The sequence below is a fragment of the Lactuca saligna genome, chromosome 2 (genome assembly GCF_052625555.1).
Source record: "Lactuca saligna cultivar CGN05327 chromosome 2, ASM5262555v1, whole genome shotgun sequence".
Classification (NCBI taxonomy): Eukaryota; Viridiplantae; Streptophyta; class Magnoliopsida; order Asterales; family Asteraceae; genus Lactuca; species Lactuca saligna.
In genome coordinates this window covers 183,240,334-183,260,522 of record NC_136418.1, presented here as the reverse complement: position 1 = coordinate 183,260,522, position 20,189 = coordinate 183,240,334, and the positions used below count along the sequence as shown (strand labels likewise).

Here is a 20,189-nt window from a genome sequence, read left to right as displayed (position 1 = left end):
TTTGTATGACTTCTAAGCACAAAAAAAACATGTTCTGATGGTTAACGCACGCAGTGGCCAACAGACGTCCTGGTTCGATTTTTGCCCAAGGCGCTTTTAAAATTATTTTGCTTTCAGCTTTGAACTCTTTCCATGCCCCACATCATTGGTACTTTGAAACCTCATTCCGTTGCACACTAAGTGAGAAACGAAGTCATAGATACGTAGGTTCAAGGCCATACCTACTACTCCTAAAGCGCTAACTTGTAAACCAGTTACCAGTACAAATAACGTAAAGAAACATAACCAACGTTTATTGGAAAAAGCAACCCCAAAGATTTGGGACCAAAAGCAATTAATAGTGACCATTGAATAAGTTTCTTTAGCTTGAGTTGGGTTAAAAGTATGGAATGTATTTGCCTCATCACCATGTTCAAATAAAGTGTTATCTACGGTAGCACAATTAATAGCGCATAGCAAAGCAGCATCCAATATACCTGCAACTCACATCATATGAAATGGGTTCAATATCCCGTTATGGCTCCTTGAAAAAATAGGATAAATTGAAATATAGCTGCTACACTAAAACTAGGCGCAAAGAACCAAGATTGACATAGTGGATAAATCAGAAATACAAAAACGAAAACAACAATTGGACCAAGGAATGCGATTGCATTATAAGGTCGATATAGAGGCTTGAGTTGTTTCAAATATTAAGGTAACAAGCCTAAAACCCTTAAAATCGGTTAGAATTGGTTTAAACCCGTAATTGAACCCGACAAAAATCAAAAACCGGGAAACCGAACCTATTGTTTTGGGTTGGGTTGCGTTCCATTTTTCTTAAAACTGATAAATCGGTTTTGGATTCGGTTTTAAGTCAAAACCAACCCATGTTCATCTCTAGCATAAAAATATCGAGATTTTTTTGAAGATTTCATTATTATTAATGCTCTAACAGATGTTAAATTTTTTATATTATTAAAAATAATTACGATGTTATATATCAGTATATCACCTTAATATAAAAATAATTATTTTATAAATAATATTAATAATATAGTAATTTTCAATAACATATATTTAATAAAATTTTAAATACATAATGCACGACATAAAGATACACGTTGTTTTCTAACTTTATAGGCGCCTACAATAATGGGAGTAAAAAGAGATGTGAATTATCGTTCCGTTGATCGTAAAGCCATTCCACAGTGTCCAACAGCATAAAGAAGTGATACTGTGATAGCCTCAAATCCTCAATCAGAAACCAGGCGCTACTTTAAGATTGCGTGTGACTTTTTTTCTTACGAGAAATCTAGAAGAAGTGAAGAACCCATATCACCATTCACTCACTGTACGAGAACTCTAAAGCTAACCAGATTGCCTATAATAAATACCCAGACAGAAAACAATTAATATCACATCAAATCCAATCTCCTGAACTCAAACGCAACAGCACAACCACCATGGTTAAAGCAATTAGAATTCATGAGCACGGCGGCCCCGAGGTCATAGTTCACCATCTTTATATTCTTTCTTTCTTTCTTTCTTGATTTCACTCAACGGAGACTAATGGTGTTCAACTTCTTCTGTTACAGGTCCTGAAATGGGAAGATGTTCAAGTCCCAGATCCAAAAGAAGGAGAAATCAGATTGAAGCAAAAGGCAGTTGGTCTAAATTTCTTGGATGTGTATATGCGTCGAGGTGAGCAGAATCTAGCTCCGCCCTTGCCATATATCCCAGGTATGGAAGGAGCCGGAGTTGTAACAGCGGTGGGTCCCGGAGTAACCAGCTGCAAAGTTGGAGATGTCGTGGCTTACGCTAGCCCGGAGGTGGGTTCTTACGCCCAAGAGAGAATACTTCCTGCAGATCTAGCGGTGCCTGTTCCTTCTTCCGTTGATCCCGTTGACGCAGCTGCCGCCATTTTTAAGGGTCTCACTGCACATGTCTTGATCCATAAAGGCTTTAAAGTAGGTGACCTATTCATTTCTTGATTTATGTATTATCTGTAGATGATAAAAAGTTTCTTCAGTTTTAATCAAACAACGATTCCCATATATAGGTTGAATCCGGACATACGATCCTGGTACATGCGGCGGCAGGTGGAGTCGGATCTTTGGTTTGTCAATGGGCAAATGCGATTGGAGCCACCGTGATCGGAACAGTGTCGACCAAGGAGAAGGCTGCGCAGGCGAAAGAAGATGGATGTCACCATGTGATTTGTTACAAAGAGGAGAACTTTGTGGATAGAGTTATGGAGATAACATCAGGCAAAGGGCTGGAAGTAGTCTACGATTCCGTCGGGAAAGACACCTTCAACGTAAGATATAATATTAATTAATGGTTTCTAATTAACTTGTGGCTGGTTTCAACTAATTAACTGTGTGTGATTTTGACATTTTGAAATGAAGGGATCATTGGAGTGCTTAAAGAACCGTGGATACATGGTGCTTTTCGGGACTGCCTCAGGTGTACCAGAGCCTCTGCGAGTTGAACAGATTGCACCCAAATCACTCTATTATACCTTTTCATCGATCACAGAATACACAGTTGAAAATCGAAAGGAGCTGCTTGTGGCTGCTCAAGACTTGTTTTCTAATATTGCAAAAGGAGTGTTGAGGATTCATCTTAATCATAAGTATCCTCTGTCTCAAGCAATCCAAGCTCATACTGATCTTGAGAGTCGAAAAACATCAGGATCAGTTGTGTTAATCCCAGACGAGGAGTGATTTCATAAGTTTCATGTTTGTTGTATGTTTACTATCTATCTACGTTTTGTTGTCTGTTTTGTATTCCAATGGTCAATGGACCTTTGTATTTTTTTTTTTTTTTGTGTAGGAGGACCATATTATCCAATACCAAATTCAGTTTTGTAATATAACGTTACTGTTTTATTTTATTCTATTACTATGTATTGTTTTTTAAAGTATCCCAATTATCATAACTATAGATAGTTTTTTATTATATGTTGGTAGTAATAACATAAAAATAGTGAAAAATTTCAGAAATGGTCTCTTAACTTTTCAAAAAATGGCATGTGGAAGTAATTTTCAAAAACACTTTAGATTTGTTCATATTGTTTCTAAACGATTTAATGGATGGTCATCTTGCCTACCATTGTTTGAATTTTCAGTTAAATGTGTTGTAAATAGATTTTTTTGCCTTCCGAACCAAAGTTGATCAAACATATATATTTGAGTGACCATTTCTAAACTTTTTGAATAAGTATAACATCCTTATTTCCAGTAATGAGATTTATTCTTTAAAAAGACAAATTTCCTTTGGAACTCGTCGAGTTGATGGCCTCAACTCAACCTCTGAAGACTTTTGTGTTGCGCATCTTTTTGGACCAATTCGATGAGTTGGTGAGGAAAACTCGACAAGTTCACGGCTGAATGAGAAACCCTAAATTTTTAGGGTTTGCACCCTATATAACCTCCTTAAGTCCTTGAGGTTGATCTTTTATCAACCTCTAAACCTTAATATCGGCCTTGTGAATCCTAATCTTCATTCCATCTGATATTGTGAGTTAGTGTGTCCTTTTGGAGCAAAATAATGAGGAGTTTGAGAGAAGGAGGAAAGGATCTAGCAAGCTAAGCCCTCATCTTCAGTTTGAGACTTTTTGGACCATTATAAGTATTCAAGACCCGATTTTTATCTATCTATAAAGCTAGATCTTGAGTTTTGTCCCTTTTCTTCCTTATTCTTGGATGTTGCAATGGATGGACTTCATAAAGTTTGCAACTTTATATATCTACTGGTCAAGGTGACCTTAGAATGGATTAGAAATGGTCATTTGTCAAGTTTTGATGCCATGCATGGAGTTTAGGTCATATTTCCCCCTTTGACCCAATTTTGGCTCAAGACATGCATTAGACGTGCATGTCTATAAAGCACCCACCTTTGGGACGTTTTTGAGGTTAGAACCTCTTTTAGAAAAGTTGGGTTCCAAACCTCAAGGATTTGTGCTTAATGGTTAAGCCTTTGAGTTTTCAAGCCTTATGGTAGGGTTTTTGAGCTTTTGGAGTAGTCCCAAGGGATAAAGTTGGAAACTTTATCATTTTAGACACATTTGGAGTTTAGATCTGAGCATTAGAGTCTTTGGAATCGAAGAATTAGCTATATGTGTTAAGCTGGGGAAAACTCTTCGAGTTATCCGGCTAACTCGGCAAGTTGGCTAGGGTTTTCCCTTAATTTCTGAGTTTGGTAGAACTCGACGAGTCCAAGAGGTGCACTCGACGAGTTGGATCAACATGGACTGTTGACCTTGACCATTCACTTTGACTTTGACCATGGTTGAGCAAGTTGGAATTTTAAGGGTATTTTGGGTATTTCGGGATTTTGATGGATTTAGTCATGATGGTTGTAGGCTCTGATTCAGGAGATGAAATTTGGAGTCAGACCTTATCAGTTTTGCACTGCTAGTGAGGTGAGTTGTCCTCATTGTACTTGCGGGTCGAAGGCACCAATATTGGCCCATTGGATTGATATCCTGTTATGCATGCTATTGTATTGTTATGATCTGTTAGATTGGTATCCTAGTATATAGGATGTTGCTATCCTTAGTGATCAGTAGATATGTGTGACTGGATGTAGACCATTATATGATTATCTGTTATATGTGCACATGATTTGTTAATGGCTGAGGCTTCACTGCTTCGTGCGTAAGCCAACAGGTCGAGGCATTCCAACCTGATGGTTGAGGGCCTAGGGCATTTCATCCTAATAATGATTGGACCCATAGTATGTTGGCATTCCAACCTAATGGTTGATGGCCTGGGGTATTCCATCCTAAGGATGATTGGACCCGTATTATATTGGCATTCCAACCCGATAGTTGAGGGGTCTGGGTTATTCCAACCGGATGGTTAATTGGGCCCAAAGTATGGTGTTATCATAAATGTGCTATTTGTTATGTATTGGTATTTTGGGGGGACTCACTAAGCTTTGGTCTTATAGTTTTGAATTGTGTTTCAGGTGCCTCAGGGGATCGCAGCAAGGCAATGGCATGATGTTGCACCTCTTTATGATTTGATTTTACGATTTTAGGATTTCTCTGATATGAAACTTATTTTAAGAACAAATTGTAATAATTGATGGTTTTGTGGTTGTTTAAATAGTTTAAAATTTTCAAAAATTTTACGAATATTACAATAAAACTACACCTCTTCACCACCACCTTCGCCCACAATATTCATCCTCTTACCACTTTCGACCACCACCACCATAGTAGGATGAACCATGACATTTGTGCAGTTCACACACACAACTCATGCACAACTCACATGTTGGAGCTTTCGATTGAAATAGAAGGACTCCTAGTTCTAAATACACATAATCATCCCAAAACTACTACTTAGAGATCCCTAAACCTCTATGTCTTAGATCCGTAGGAAGACTACATCCATGATGGAGAAGCAAACGTATTCACCGAAGAAGATAATTCCCTACGCTATACCCGACGCACACGTGTACTCGCTCCTTTGCGGCAACTCTTAAGCAAATTGGTATCCCTAAGCTAGCCTCACCTTTTTATACCAAGCTCCTAAAACCTAGTGAATATATATACATACACACATGAGTAAAAATGGTTGGAACTACTCTCCTTTTGATCATAATTCATGTTGTAGGATCATATATATATATATATATATATATATATATATATATATATATATATATATATATATATATATATATATATATATATATATGCCTTATGAACAACATGTTGAAGATACACATATTTGGTCCTTTTATTTATCTCAATAAACCAGTATGCTCCTTAAAGTACCAATGTGGCAATATCCTCTTCATTTAGGAGTACACAACCATTATCTCTCTAACCAGGTCCCACAATTGTTGCTTCCCACTACCTTCTTTTTTGTTCTGTCTATTCCACCTCAGAGTCGATTATTCTTCTTCAATTGCCCTACTATTTCCATCGATGAGAAATGCTAAAAACACCAGTGATTCACCATCTCCTTTCCAAGCAGACGATTGAGTTATCAACACATTCAAATCACCATCTTCTTTGTGGGATAATTCAATCGATACACAGAGTGTAAGAGAACTCCTTTTTTTCTCCATCCACCGCCATAAAATTTATGTTCTTCTTAAAACCTTCTACTCCTTTATTTTGCTCTTAGATTCATTCTTCGTCTTTCACATGATCAAATCAAGATTAAAGATTAAAGATTCGAACTTATTCGATTTATGTTATCTTTTGGCAGAAGTGTTGAGGGAAATTTTGAGTTCTTTCCCAAATCTAGTGATGCCGACGGATTCAGCGAATTTAACAGCTTTACACACAACAGCCACTTAAGGACACACAAATATAGTCAACTTGCCTCTTGATGTTGATTCAAATCGTGTAAAAATAGCCAGAAACAATGGGAAAACAGTGCTTCATACTTCAGCAAGAATGGTTCATTTTGAAGTTGTGAAATCTATATCGACAAAAGATCCAAGCGTCGGTTTCAAAATCGATAAGAAAGGTCAAATTACTCTTCACATGGTTGTAAAAGGTCTAAACATGGAAATGGTTGTTGAGTTAATTAAACCCAATCCTACTGTTTTGAGTTTAGAAGATAACAAAATGAACACCACTCTTCATATTATCACCAAAAAGTGTCGTACTAGGGTTAATTTCTTACATTTTCCTTCTCTCAAACTTGCAAATGCAAATTCTAATACTCTGTTTTTGTATTTTCATGATTGTCAAGGTGAAATTGATTCTTAAATTTCCATTTTAGTTTTGTTTTCAAACAATTTTGAGACCTATGTTAATTATATTATACATGGGGAAGGGCATTAGAAGTTGTAACAACCCGTTATTTCAAGTCAATGTAAGTCAAACTTGTTCAAATAAAAGTCTAAACTACAACCGCGTACAAGTGAATCTGTATCATAACATTAATATAATAAGAACTTTGAATGTCGTAAGGGCATGTTTATATAAGTTATTATATGAGCATACTTTGATAATCATTATATAAGTTATATATACTTATATATTGAAAACCATGCGTATATATGTTTATATAGGTTGATATGTTTATATATACTAAATACTATGATGAAATAAGATAGTATGAGACAACATAAGTTAAAAGGTGAAGTTAAAATCCAAATTTAATACCTTAGATATGAGATTTTGGTTTTGGGAATCTAGGATCAAAGGTGTTTTCGGTTTTAAGCATCTAGGAACAAGGGTGTTTCCGGTTTTGAGCAACTTGTGTTTTCGGTTTTGTATCCTCCACTAAGGCCGAAATCAAGCATTGTGGGACAACCAAGGTAATTTTGGTCATGCTATGACCAAAATCAACCATATTTTGGCCGAAATCCCCTTTAAAAATCTAGATATTTTACTTGATTTAACTTCCCAATGTGATAATTCCATTTACCAGCGTAACATCACCTCAACCGCCTATCTTTTCCTTCCTATGTAAGATACAAAATGAGATTCATTTAACACTTCCAGTAAACATCTTTCACCTCATATGCTCTCAAATATCAAAACAGTTACCCAGTTAATCTTCAAACCATCAAATTGCATTCAAGAACACATCGCATCTGCATCCAAAATTTCCAGAAAACTTGTAAGTTATTATGAAATAGTTTAGTCTTTTAAAACATTTAACATATAAATTCAACTAATTTATACATAATTTTATGTGATAAATATTGACACGTGTTCGAACCCAAGGATCATCACAACCCTATCATACCCAACCTAGAACACACACCTGATGTGAGTTCATACCCCTACGTCTTCATGATTTTTCATTGTTTTAGGGGGGAATACAAGTGTAACACAAGAAACCTTGTGTTAATATCTAAAAGATTTAAAATATTGTCATTCGTTATCGTTGCTAAAATTATATATTTATATATACATATATATATATATATATATATATATATATATATATATATATATATATATATATATATATATATATATATATAATTATATAATTAAGATTCAACAGACTTAGAATTTTTGATTTTACTTTATTTCATATTTCTTGTTTGGTTGTGGGCTTAGGGTAGAATCATATATTCTACAGCCTTTTTAATCGTAATTATATAAGTATTATATTTATATAAGTATAAAACAATTAAAGCATGTTAAACAAAAATAATATTTTTGCAGTCTATTTTAGTACCATTTGGACATAAATGTTAAATTTCATGGAACATATTTATCACGGATTTTACGATTAATTTGCAAAATTGTTAACAATACAAAGGTTTTCATTTCAATAGAACACACACATCCTCTTTAATTAATGAAAGTTTTTTGACACATGTCAATCTCTTATGAATTTTGATACTTGTCATTTTGTGGTATTTTTTAAATAAATATTATCCACTTGTCAATTTGTTAATTTTTGATTTGTTTCAATTTTTTAAATTAAAGACATACTTATATATATAAATTATTAAATATCATATGTATGATATTAAATTATAATAAATATGTTTTTTCTTTTCTTATTTTAAAGTTGTACATTAAAAAATATTTTCTATTTATATTTTAATTTAATGTTTAATTTTTTTTAAATCAACTCACACCTCGTATAAACTATAATATGTATAGTTTATGGAACTTACATATCATTTAACCAAGTTCAAGATATAATACAGAAAGAAACATATAAACTATAATATGTATAGTTTATGGATCATATGCACTACTATATTACCAAGTTTAGAATACATTACGGGAAAAAAAACATATAGACTATAATAAATATAGTTTATGAGATATATATATACAATTTTTATTACAAAAGGACTTTTCATTATTCTATACGTAACCGTCAATATAGGTTTGTGAATTATGAGACACACTTCATGTACTTATCTAAGCACCAACGAAAGCCTTGAAATTATAACCAGAGTCTCATGGAGGGAGACCGTGACACTTGTGTATAGATCTATACGGGACTGAGAATCCTGCACCTAAATTGTTAGCTACAGTTAGGCTGGCAGGCCTAGGTGACAAATGTCGTACCGATTCCGACGCCTGAAGAACGTCGTATTGAGGCCATCTTAGGTCATCAAGCATGGCTATAATAACTCACAATTGGGTATTGAACAATACGATTAGTGTACAAATAAGTAAACAACTTCACATAGTTTTATTAAATAATAAAACTACAATACAATATTTTACAGTATAGCTGGTGGATCCAGGCACATACACTCACATAATTTCATACAAATACAACTACAGTATACTAATTTCTTAATATAGAGAAACTTACATTTCAGGGAACATTTATTTTATGGTTTTATGTGGATTAAAACTATATCATACTACTTCAGAGTATAACAACATTTACACGTTTTGGTCTTAGGGTATTAAGACTACTATATATTTACAACAGAAAATATAGGATTTTATGGAAGAACATACTTACATTTTCAAGGAACAAAAGAAAATTTTCAATTACAAATATGCTTCTGAACTCACCAACTTAATTGTTGACACTCTTTTCAAAACTACTTGTATTCTCAGGAAATCAGTAAACAGGTACTCACAGGTTTTGAGAAGACAGGGCTTCATAGTGTCATGTCTTTTAGTTTTTGCTATACATTTTGGTGTCAAGTATACACTGATTTGAACACAAATGTAGAACTGTACATTATTTATATCATGCTTGTTGTACTCTGATTACTATTATGCAATTTTTGTGATACTATACATGACGTCATCCGCCCCCGAATGTTCCTGTCGTTCTGGTTTTGGGGTGTGATAGAAGTGGATAGCAGACCCCTTCCTAAATATAAATTTGTAAATGATGAGAATCAATTTGATGTTGGGGGTAAAATGGTCCCTTTTGAAAAAATGATCTAAATTTCTCTCGTGAACATGTACTTCAATTCGAAGATGTTGTAAGTTTATTACCCACCATAGGAATGGTTGCTTGATTGTTTTTGTAATCGTGTTTGGTTCCCAGATTCTGATAGGATTGGAATTCAAGATTCCATTATATCTGCTATTTGGTTGCCAATAGATAGAATTCAATCCTGTTGGAATCCTTCAAATTCCGTATTTGATAGATTTTACCATTATTAGAAGATGATGAAAATGATTCATTTACATTATTCAACTTTTTTAATAGACCAAAATACCCCTATTAAAATAGTAATGACATGATTGGTTTTGTGGGCTCTTATAGTATCAAAATTGGAACCTAAGATTTTTTTATCAGTAAAGAAAATAATCCTATGGTTACATTTTGTCATTTTATTTGCTTTCATATATAGTGATCCATGATTTTCGGCTTGAAAGTTTTCACAGAAAGAGTCATCACTTTGACGGTGAAAGTTTTCACAGAAAATAATCCTTATAGCCGGTCTTTATAACCTTAATAAATAATAATTGATTTCATATGTGTGATAGGGAAGGTGTCCCTTCGGGGACATCCAATAAAATTGGAACGATACAGAGAAGATTAGCATGGCCCCTGCGCAAGGATGACACGCACAAATCGAGAAATGGTCCAAATTTTAAAGTGGGTTAGATCTGATCCCACATCGGCTGGGAAGGAGAACTAATCATTCCTTATAAGGTGTGTGGATACCTTCCCTATCACAACGCGTGTTAAAGCCGTGAGGGCAGCAGATCCCATAAGAACTCTGCAGTTAAGCGTGTTCGGGCGGGAGTAGTACCGGGATGGGTGACCCCCTGGGAAGTCCTCGTGCCGAGTGGCCCAAAGCGGACAATATTGTGATACGTGCTAGAGGGGGATGTTACAAATGGTATCAGAGCCAGGGCACAGGTCGATGTGTTCGACGGGGACGTCGAACCTTATAATGGGGGGTGAAAGTGGGTTAGATCTGATCCCACATCGGCTGGGAAGGAGAACTAAGCATTCCTTATAAGGTGTGTGGATACCTTCCCTATCACAACGCGTTTTAAAGTCGTGAGGGCGGCAGATCCCATAAGAACTCTGCAGTTAAGCGTGCTCGGGCGGGAGTAGTACCAGGATGGGTGACCCCCTAGGAAGTCCTCGTGCCGAGTGGCCCAAAGCGGACAATATTGTGATACGTGCCAGAAGGGGATGTTACAAGTGAGCCATGAATGGATTAGGAAAAGGTTTTGAGCTTCAAGGTAATAGAGTTTAGACCTTATTGGATGTTGATAATGTTGGTTAAGTGATTAAAGCCTTCGAATTGTGATTGAAGAAAAAGGCTAAATGGGAAAAGTACTATTCCAGGCTTTTTGCATGGATTATGGTTTTAGTTCGACATGTATGAAGTCAAAAGTAATTAGATAGGGTTGCAGGGCTCGTCAATACCTTTCTGTGTATATAAGCCGAAAATGGATTTGAAAGGAAGAAGTTATGATTGTTTGAAGTTGAATGGAATTGGGTGAAAACACATTGTCACGGGGTGAGGAGCATATCCTCACAACGTGAGGAGCCTGTTACGAGTTGACAAGTAGATTATCATAAGGTGAGAACTGGGCAACCCAAATCACACAGATTTCAGGTTTTTCTATGTATTTAAAGGGTGGTTATGTATTTTGCGGTATTTTTCTGCCCTCCATCACACCTAAATCCTTTTAAAAGAAACCTTAACCTCCCTTTCACTACTTTGAGCCTTCCCTCTCCTCTCTCATCCATTTTTGGAGTTTTTTGTGGTTTTGGAGCAATGTTTTCATGCAAGATTGATCATTGAATCTTGGCACTTGAAGATCTCAACTTCCATCCACCTTCTACACTTTTGTAAGTTATAAAGCTCCAAGCTTTATTGCATTTCATGTTTGGATCTAAGTGTACTTGGTGTTTTGGACCATTTTAAGGAGTTTTGAGTGAGAGTTGGGAATAAAGTTTGCAACTTTGTTACTCTCTAAGGTCCCAGGAACATTGTATGTTTTAGATATTATTACACCCCCAAACCAGAACGGCGGAAACGTTCAAGGGCGGAGGACGTCATGTCAAGTATCAAAACACATGCATTATAGTAATCAAAGTACAACAACCATTGCATTAATAAGTATAAGTTTTACATAAGTGTTTAAACATTACATATTCAAACATCATAGTAGATATGGTAAAAGACATAAGACGCAACACGGTACTAGGCAATCTTCTCAAAAGCTTCGGGAGTGTATGTGTCTACTGGAATCCTAAGAATACAAGTTATTTTGAAAGAGTAGATCAACATTTAAGCTGGTGAGTTCATAAGTATTTTAGGTATATGAAGTATACTCTAAGTTCTTGGAAAAGTTTGTCGGTTCCCCCAAAAAATCCTATATTTTATTATATGATAAAAATGATAACCACAATAGTTCTTTCTGTAATTACTTAGTTTATACTAATTATATATAACCTAATATCGAACGGACAATTAAATGTGTGAATCTGCCCTAAGCCCACAACTAAACAAGGAACAGGAAGTAAGGCGGAAGTCACACATTTCACTGCCTATCGGATATTACTTATATATAACTTTGATGTATAAACTAAGGAATTATAGAATTAACCATTAAAGGCCATTGTGTTATACTAGTTTAAAGAAAGTGAATGACTAAGTTCCAGAAAATCCTATATTTTATGCTTTACAACTGATAAGTATTTTTAAATCCCCATAAAACTGATATGATAAGTAGTTTTAAATTCCCATAAAACCATTCTGATAAATAGTTTTAAATTCCCATAAAACTGATCTGATAAGTAGTTTTAAATTCCCATAAAACCGTTTAGTTTTTATTATGGAAAGTGATTACTACAGTAGTATTTCTTAAAAAGAATAAACTATTGGTGAATAACTACCCTAATATTAACCTGGTTAATTAGGGTTAAATGTGATAAAGTTGTAACCATGCTAGACGAGAATGAACACGACGACCTACTGGCGTCGAAAACTGAATATGTGACATTTTTCACCCCATGACTGGTCTACTGGACTGTAGCTAGCAGTCGGGATGTGGGATTGTCTATCTCGTATAGATCTATACACATAATGTTCGCTCTCGCTCCAGGAGACTCTAGTTACAAGAATGTAACATAGCAAGTATATTTCTATATCCTAAAGACGTACCATCACATTTTAGTTTGAGTAAAGACTGAATTATACCCTTTTCTTGACAAAGTAGTTTAGACCTCATATACTTATCTAGAAAATAGATTTCTTGTTTGTTTCATAAATTATACATATTATAATTTATACGTTCTATCTGATTAGCATGATCTCTCATGAGTGTACCCCTTTGCTCAACATGATACAAAGGTAATGATACTTACTTAAATAACCTTATATATATATATATATATATATATATATATATATATATATATATATATATATATATATATATATATAAGAAGGAAACGACCTTCGGACAAATAACACCTTAAGGCCACATCTAAGCAAGGAAAAGGAAATAAGGCAATTCATTAGTCGGAAGCCTTTTAAGTCTTATTTATATATCTATACATATATAAACATGATTTTGAAATTTATAAGTTTAAAGAGTTATAAAAACATTTAAAAGATTTTAACGGTATTCTAAAAAGAGTTTATGTGACTTTTAGAAGACTTTACATGACTTTAAGTTATTATGGAAGTACTTGGTAATCCTTAAAAGCATAAGGATGTCTTTTGTGTGATTGATATCACAAACAATTATTAACACAATTAAATTGTGTTCAACTTGTATCCCCCCCCCATTAAAAGCATTTAAAACCATTTAAAAGGTAGATTATAGGGGTATGAACTCACCTTGTATATAAGTTCCTGGTTGGTTTCGATGTGGTTGCGATGATTCCCGGTATAGAATATGTGTGATTAACCGTATCATGATTATATTGTTCACATAATTGTATCCCTAAATTAGTTAACTAGTAATATAACAAGGAAACTGATATTTGTCCAAAGGGATTACTTACAAATAGTGAAAGAATTATGGAAGAAGATACGAAGTTTGAAGGTTCTCTGGATAAAAACTTGATACTTCAGAGTAAATGAAGAACTAAAGCTTGAACTTTTGGAAGAGAATGAAGTGTACGGTTATTAAATGTGCAAATGAATTCAATTTACACTTTAAATATGGAAGTAAACTCATGAGACGGTTGTATGTTTACGGAGATATCACATTGGGAAACTGAATTCTATCACATTGGCATGTTGAATATGAATTATTTAAGGGGGTTTACGCTCACAGTCACTTTTTGGTCGTGAATACCTTGGATCTTATCATTAAATCTGTAAACCACATGTTTGAATTGATCTTGAACCGTGAACTATGCCTTAGGATGGTTCCATGGTCATGAACTCCTTTCTAGATTTGCTTTATAGACCGTGAACAACATCCTAGAATATCTCTTGACCGTGAACACTTTAATTCTTACACCTTTAGGCCGTGAACACAAAGATCTTTGGACCTTTGGACCGTGAACACCTTTGGTTCACTTTATTGGACCGAAAACACATTTGGGTATTCATTATTTGGCCGTAAACACCATGTGGTGGGGTATTTTGTGATTTAAACTTTCATATTTTGACTTATGTCAACATATATTAGCTTATACTTGCTTAATTCAATCATAGTTTTCAATTTAATCTCAGTTACTAGGTTTTAACATGTTCTAATGGCCATAGGAAATACAATGCACCAATGATTGCCATGTAGTTTACACTACTACTTGATTAAGGTTTAGACCATGCTAGGTCTAAAGTTTTCGGATTGTGATAGATATGGACTCATAAGTAGTTTTGATGTCATGGATTGGATTTTGACCCATTTATTACCCCTTTTTGTCCAAGTTTGACTTTGAGTCATATTTTGGGGTTTTGGGATGTATTTTGAGATTTGGAACCTGATTGTTATATAGGTGACTTACAGTGCCAATTATTGGATTTATGAGCAGTGATGTTTCTACTAGAATGCAATGTGAGTCTCTCACTATACTAGTAGGTCGAAGGCACAAATGTCGGCCCACTAGATTGTGTTATGTATCCATGTGTATAAGATGTTTCTATGATATATTGTTCTATTATATTGGTAAATATATGTGATTACATATACTTGCTGGTCATTTATTTCCTGTTTGCAGATGTCGCTATAGTGCGGTTAGGTTGAGGCAGTCTGGCTTTGTGTTGTAGGCCAACAAACCCAGGGACAATCCAATTGGGAGACTGTGGAACTAAGGGCAATCCAATTTTATATGGTGGGCCCGGTATGCATACATTGTATATGTCTTGTACGTGTGGGGTATTTTGGGGAAACTCACTAAGCTTTGGCATACATTTGGGGTTTAAATGTTTTTTAGATACTTATGGGATTGCGAAGGCGGAGCTATAAACACGCACATCAACAGTTTTATGATTCAAGATTTCACATTGTTTTCCTTATAACTATGATTTTGAATTAAAGTTTCTAAACAAATGGTTTGACTTAACGTAACTTTATAAGAATGGGTGTTTAATCTAATTTAAAAATGAAAACTTTCTATACTGGAAATTGGGACGTTACAAGTTGGTATCAAAGCCTTGATTTAAGGGATTTCGATGAACATTAGTGTGAATCCCAACTCAAACTGGGATCCGATAATTTTCACAAACGTTTAAAAAAAAGGATTTAAGAAAATAGTTGGTTTAGAAACCTGCACTCGCTTCTTGGTCATGTTCTTGTCTGATTGTCGCCCTGGTATCGAGAACATGGATCTCTGACTCGACTCTAGTTTTAACAGGGAGGATGCACTGGGAAGATGAGGTGTGTACAGTCATCTGGAGCTTGAACAGATGAATGGCTCCCAAAATACCCATTTTTATTGTATATATCTGTTGATATGAGAATTGTTAAGAATGCATGCTAGTTGTAGGCTAGGGAGTTGCATGATAGAACTGTCTAATTTATGAAGCCTAATAGCCTAGGGGATTTCGTTTTATGCTATATGAAACTGACATTATTATTGTAGTTGTTTATTTTATGCATCATGGTTGTACATAACTAAGATTTTATAGCTTGAGAATGTTTAATTTAGCCCTATTTCCCGTTTCTTGTCTGGTTATGGGCTTAGGGTAGAATCAATTATTCGGTTGTCTATTGAATCCAGTGTTATGTATCATTATAATATACAAGGCGACAACAGAGTTAATGAAGGTTTCATGAGTTGGTGTGGATTTTTAGAAGGCCATCAATTATGAGGATCTGGTAGTTACTCGTGAGAGAGTGAGTATAGGGAGTATGCGTACCCTAGCTACTTGGGGCCCAATAGCCCAGGAGATTTGTGGTGATCCTTTGAAACAAATACGGGTAGGTGCGGAAGGTAGTATGGGCACACACTACTGGAAGCACAGCAGTTGTACACGTATCAAGGAAGTCAAGTATCAAGGAAGTCACGAGTTGCGAGCAATGGATGGGTGGTTAAGTAGTAATTTGTTAGGGTATAATGTGATTTTATGTCATGTCCGGTTTAGTTTTCGTATGTATAGCACTAAGGATATTGCAGTAGTCATTGTGTTGTTGGTCCTTCAATTATGGTTACTCTATACGAGGATGGAATTGATGCTTGTTCGAGCTTATATGGACATGGCAGTTTGGGTGTAACATCCCGGAATAGCAAGAGTAGAGTTGAGGGCTAAAAGTGTAAATTTTAAAGGGCAACTCGACGAGTCCATGGATGGACTCGGCGAGTAGAGTCACGACTTTGGTCGCGAGTCAAGTGGCCTACTCGGCGAGTCCAAAGATGGACTCGGCGAGTAGGTGCTGAGTGGAGAAAACCCTAAATTCGGGGAATGATCCCTATTTAAAGAACATTATATCCTCTCCCCAGCCACTTTGATCCCCTTTGAAGTCCAGAAACCCTAGAAAGCGTGATTGAAGAAGATTAGAGTGCATTTGGAGCATGGGGAGGTGTTTGTTGAAGAAATCTTGAAGGAGAAGATGCTTGGATCAAACGGCTTTGCTTGGATTCGAGTTTCATTGTAGTTGGGGCATTCTTTTGAGGTAACATCTCGTTCTTGGGCTATCACTCATATGGATTCATCATTTTGGGGTTTGTGGGGAGTTTATTTTGGTATGTTTTGGAGTTTGGAGGTTAGATCTAAGGTTACTACCTCATATCTGGAATATTGAAGGCCTAGAGTGCATTAAAGTTCCTGTGTTTGAGTGCTTAGTGAAGCCATCATGTCCCAAACCCTAGCTCTAAAGTGAATAAGGCCTAGATCTCTTTGGATTCACGTAAAGTTTGTCACTTTACGTGATGAATGGATTGTAGGAGGCTAGATCTATGTTTTGGATCAAATGCATGGCCTGGAATGCTTCTGTATGGATTCAGACCGGTGGTACTCAGCGAGTCACATGGGTGGACTCGACGAGTTGCTTGAAGATGAGCTGGAACTCGACGAGTTGGACGAACAACTCGGCGAGTAGGTTGAAGATAGCCTTAGACTCGGCGAGTCTGTTCTTGGACTCGGCGAGTCTTGTCGAAGAGTCCCAATATTTTATGGTTGAGTTGAGAATCGGTGAGTCAAGGGATGACTCGGTGAGTTGGGTGCGAGTGGACTCAGAGTTGTTGGACTCGGCGAGTCTCGGGGTGACTCGGTGAGTTAGGTCGCGGATTGAGGGAAGTTCTGAGCATAGGGAATCGGCGAGTCATCGGGTTGACTCGGCGAGTAGAGTCAGTTAGGGGTTGACTTTGACTTTGTCCAAGGTTGACCAGTTGTTGTCCAGGGGTATTTTGGTAATTAAGGGTATTTATTGAGTTGAGTGTTTTGGTGCTCAGTGGAGGAGTTCGTGTCGGAGTTTGGAGCAGCGGGATCTTATCCTTTCAGCCGGCAGTTTGAGGTGAGTTATCCTCACTATATCAACAGGGTCTAAGGCACCAAGGCCGGCCCTTTATTGGATTGTGATTCGGATATGGTTGTTATGTTATTTCTTGCATGTCTGCATCCTGGTAGTTAGGATGGTATATGCTACAGACCTGATTAAGTTCAGTTTCCCGATATGTAGAGTGATGCTATGCTCGTAACCGGTTAGGTCGGTAACCTGGTTAGGGCAATGATACGTTATGTGATATGTTTGATCGGTTTGTTGACTATGACTGTCATATGATTGTATGTTATGTGCACATGGACTAGAGATGGGTTGAGGCGGGTCCTGCTTTGTGCTTTAGGCCAAGATACCCAGGGCGGACCGGTTGTTCCGAAGGCCCAGCGAGCGGTCCGGATAGGCTGTAGGCCCCATAAGGGCGGACCAGACGTGCCGAGGCTTGGAGATGGACCAGACTGACTGAAGGCCCGATGCGGGCGGACCAGTCATACTGTAGACTCAGAGAGTGGACCAGGTGGGTTGAAGGCCTGGTGCGAGCGGATCAACCACACTGTAGACTCGAAGGACATGACTAGACTCGGAGGGTGGATCCGGTGGACTGAAGGCCCGATACGGCGGACCAGTCACACAGTAAACCCGATATGCATGGTTGTTCTATGTTCTGTTATGTTATGTATGCTTTTTATGCTATGGGCCGGAAGGCAATATGTTATGGGCCGGAAGGCAATATGCTTTGGACCGGAAGGTCGTAGCCTGGAAGGGCGTATATGTGGTTGGTATTTTGGGTGTATCTCACTAAGATTTCGGGCTTACAGTTGTGGTTTAATGTTTTTCAGGTTCTTCAGGAGACTGTGGCAAGGCAAAGGTGTGATCGTACCGTTCCTCGCGTTTATGTTTTATGAAATGGACCTAGGAATATTCTGATAAATAATGTATTGAAAACCTTTTTGTAATAATTTAATGAAATCGGATTGTTTTTGAAAAAATTAAATTGGTTAGATTTTTCGATCGTTACATTGGGCCTTAGTGGTGCGTATATATACAAGTTAGATTATCCGAATGTGTATGTTAGATGCCATTTTATGCATCTTATAGGGATGTTTTTACTATAATTTTAGCATCATATTTTGTACATTTTCATGTCATTTATTTAAATAATGTTCAGCTCATTATTTTATTAGAATTCCCATACTGCTCATATCTTTTATGTCAATTTTAGATAATTCGAGTGGAAAAATGCTTTGGAAGCAGTTGGATTTCAAGCATGGCGGCTATATCACAAGGGTGACAGGGTGACAACGGTGGAGTTAGATGGCCATGCGACGAGGAGGTGGCGATCGGTGGAGTATGAGGGCACAAGGATGGCGGATGGACTTCAAGCATGGCGGCTATATCACAATGTTAGGGTTAGGATTGCTGGAGCACCTTACACAGGATGAAACTGCCGAGTCCAGAACCCGTGTACCAACAAAACTTGCTTTCCATTTATCCAATTTCGGCCCCTGCTCCATAATCCCTTTCAACTTTAGTCTAATATTTTGCCTTTTAGCCCATGAAGCCTTTAAATCCTTTCAAATTAAGTCCATTAATTACCAAACGCGCCTTGGCTTCTAAAATCTTTCTAAAATTAAACCCAGAACTTATTCTTTTAACCCTCAAAATCCAAAAATTATATCAACTGGTTCCCCAATACCAACACTCCACTAAATATAATATACTTTAGGGCTATAAATCTTTATCTATTTATTTATTCAATAATCGGGATGTTACAAAGGGAGATCTCGGCCTCGCATGATCTCGGTCCTAAGAGGTTTCGGTCTAGGGTGTTCTCGGCCAAGGCATGAGATTTCGATCCTAATTGAACCACAAATGGTGATTACGGTTTGCATGTGATTTTTGATTTTTGCATTCCTAAAATCGAAAACCTCAAAAGAAAAGTGAATTTTCATGATTTAATTTTAACTATTTGATTTTGGTTGGCATAATTGACTTTTGGTTTGACTTGTTTGACTTTTATTGACCCGAAATAACCTATTGTTACACGTTATAAGACCAGTGTTGAGTACTTTCGATATTAATTTGGTACAAATATCATTAAATCTATTTAAAATAGTATTATAAATGGGTGTTTAGTCATTTAAATAACTATAAAGTCATTTAAGTAACTATAGAGGTTAGTTTTTTAAAATTTAATTACTATAAATAAGAGGCTCTAGGCTCTCATATTTCTTGCACCATTATCTTGATTCAAGATTCTTTCTCTTCTTATCCCCGAGCATATCGGTCCCTTGTGATTCGACTTCACTTTCTATAGTTTTAGTATAGCAAGGTGAGTGCGGAAGCGATACAATAATCTTTTTAGAAAAAAGATTCAACGACGAAGTTTTACCCACGTAGAGTCCAGTTGCTCGCT

The 20,189-nt window shown here is 36.4% G+C and overlaps 1 protein-coding gene and 1 non-coding gene across 2 annotated transcripts; both read left to right on the top strand.

The window, feature by feature from the left end:
* Positions 1-1,134: 1,134 nt before the first annotated feature.
* On the top strand, positions 1,135-2,905 carry LOC145028462 (uncharacterized). The gene is made up of 4 exons (XM_078977157.1): positions 1,135-1,487; positions 1,578-1,949; positions 2,042-2,299; positions 2,391-2,905. Exons 1-4 carry the CDS (start codon positions 1,446-1,448, stop codon positions 2,706-2,708), a joined length of 990 nt encoding a protein of 329 aa, XP_078833283.1. The 5' UTR covers positions 1,135-1,445; the 3' UTR covers positions 2,709-2,905.
* A 7,498-nt stretch (positions 2,906-10,403) lies between these two features.
* LOC145033082 (U6 spliceosomal RNA) lies at positions 10,404-10,506 on the top strand. The gene has a single exon (XR_013677325.1). It is a non-coding gene; the product is annotated as a U6 spliceosomal RNA (small nuclear RNA).
* Positions 10,507-20,189: the final 9,683 nt, after the last annotated feature.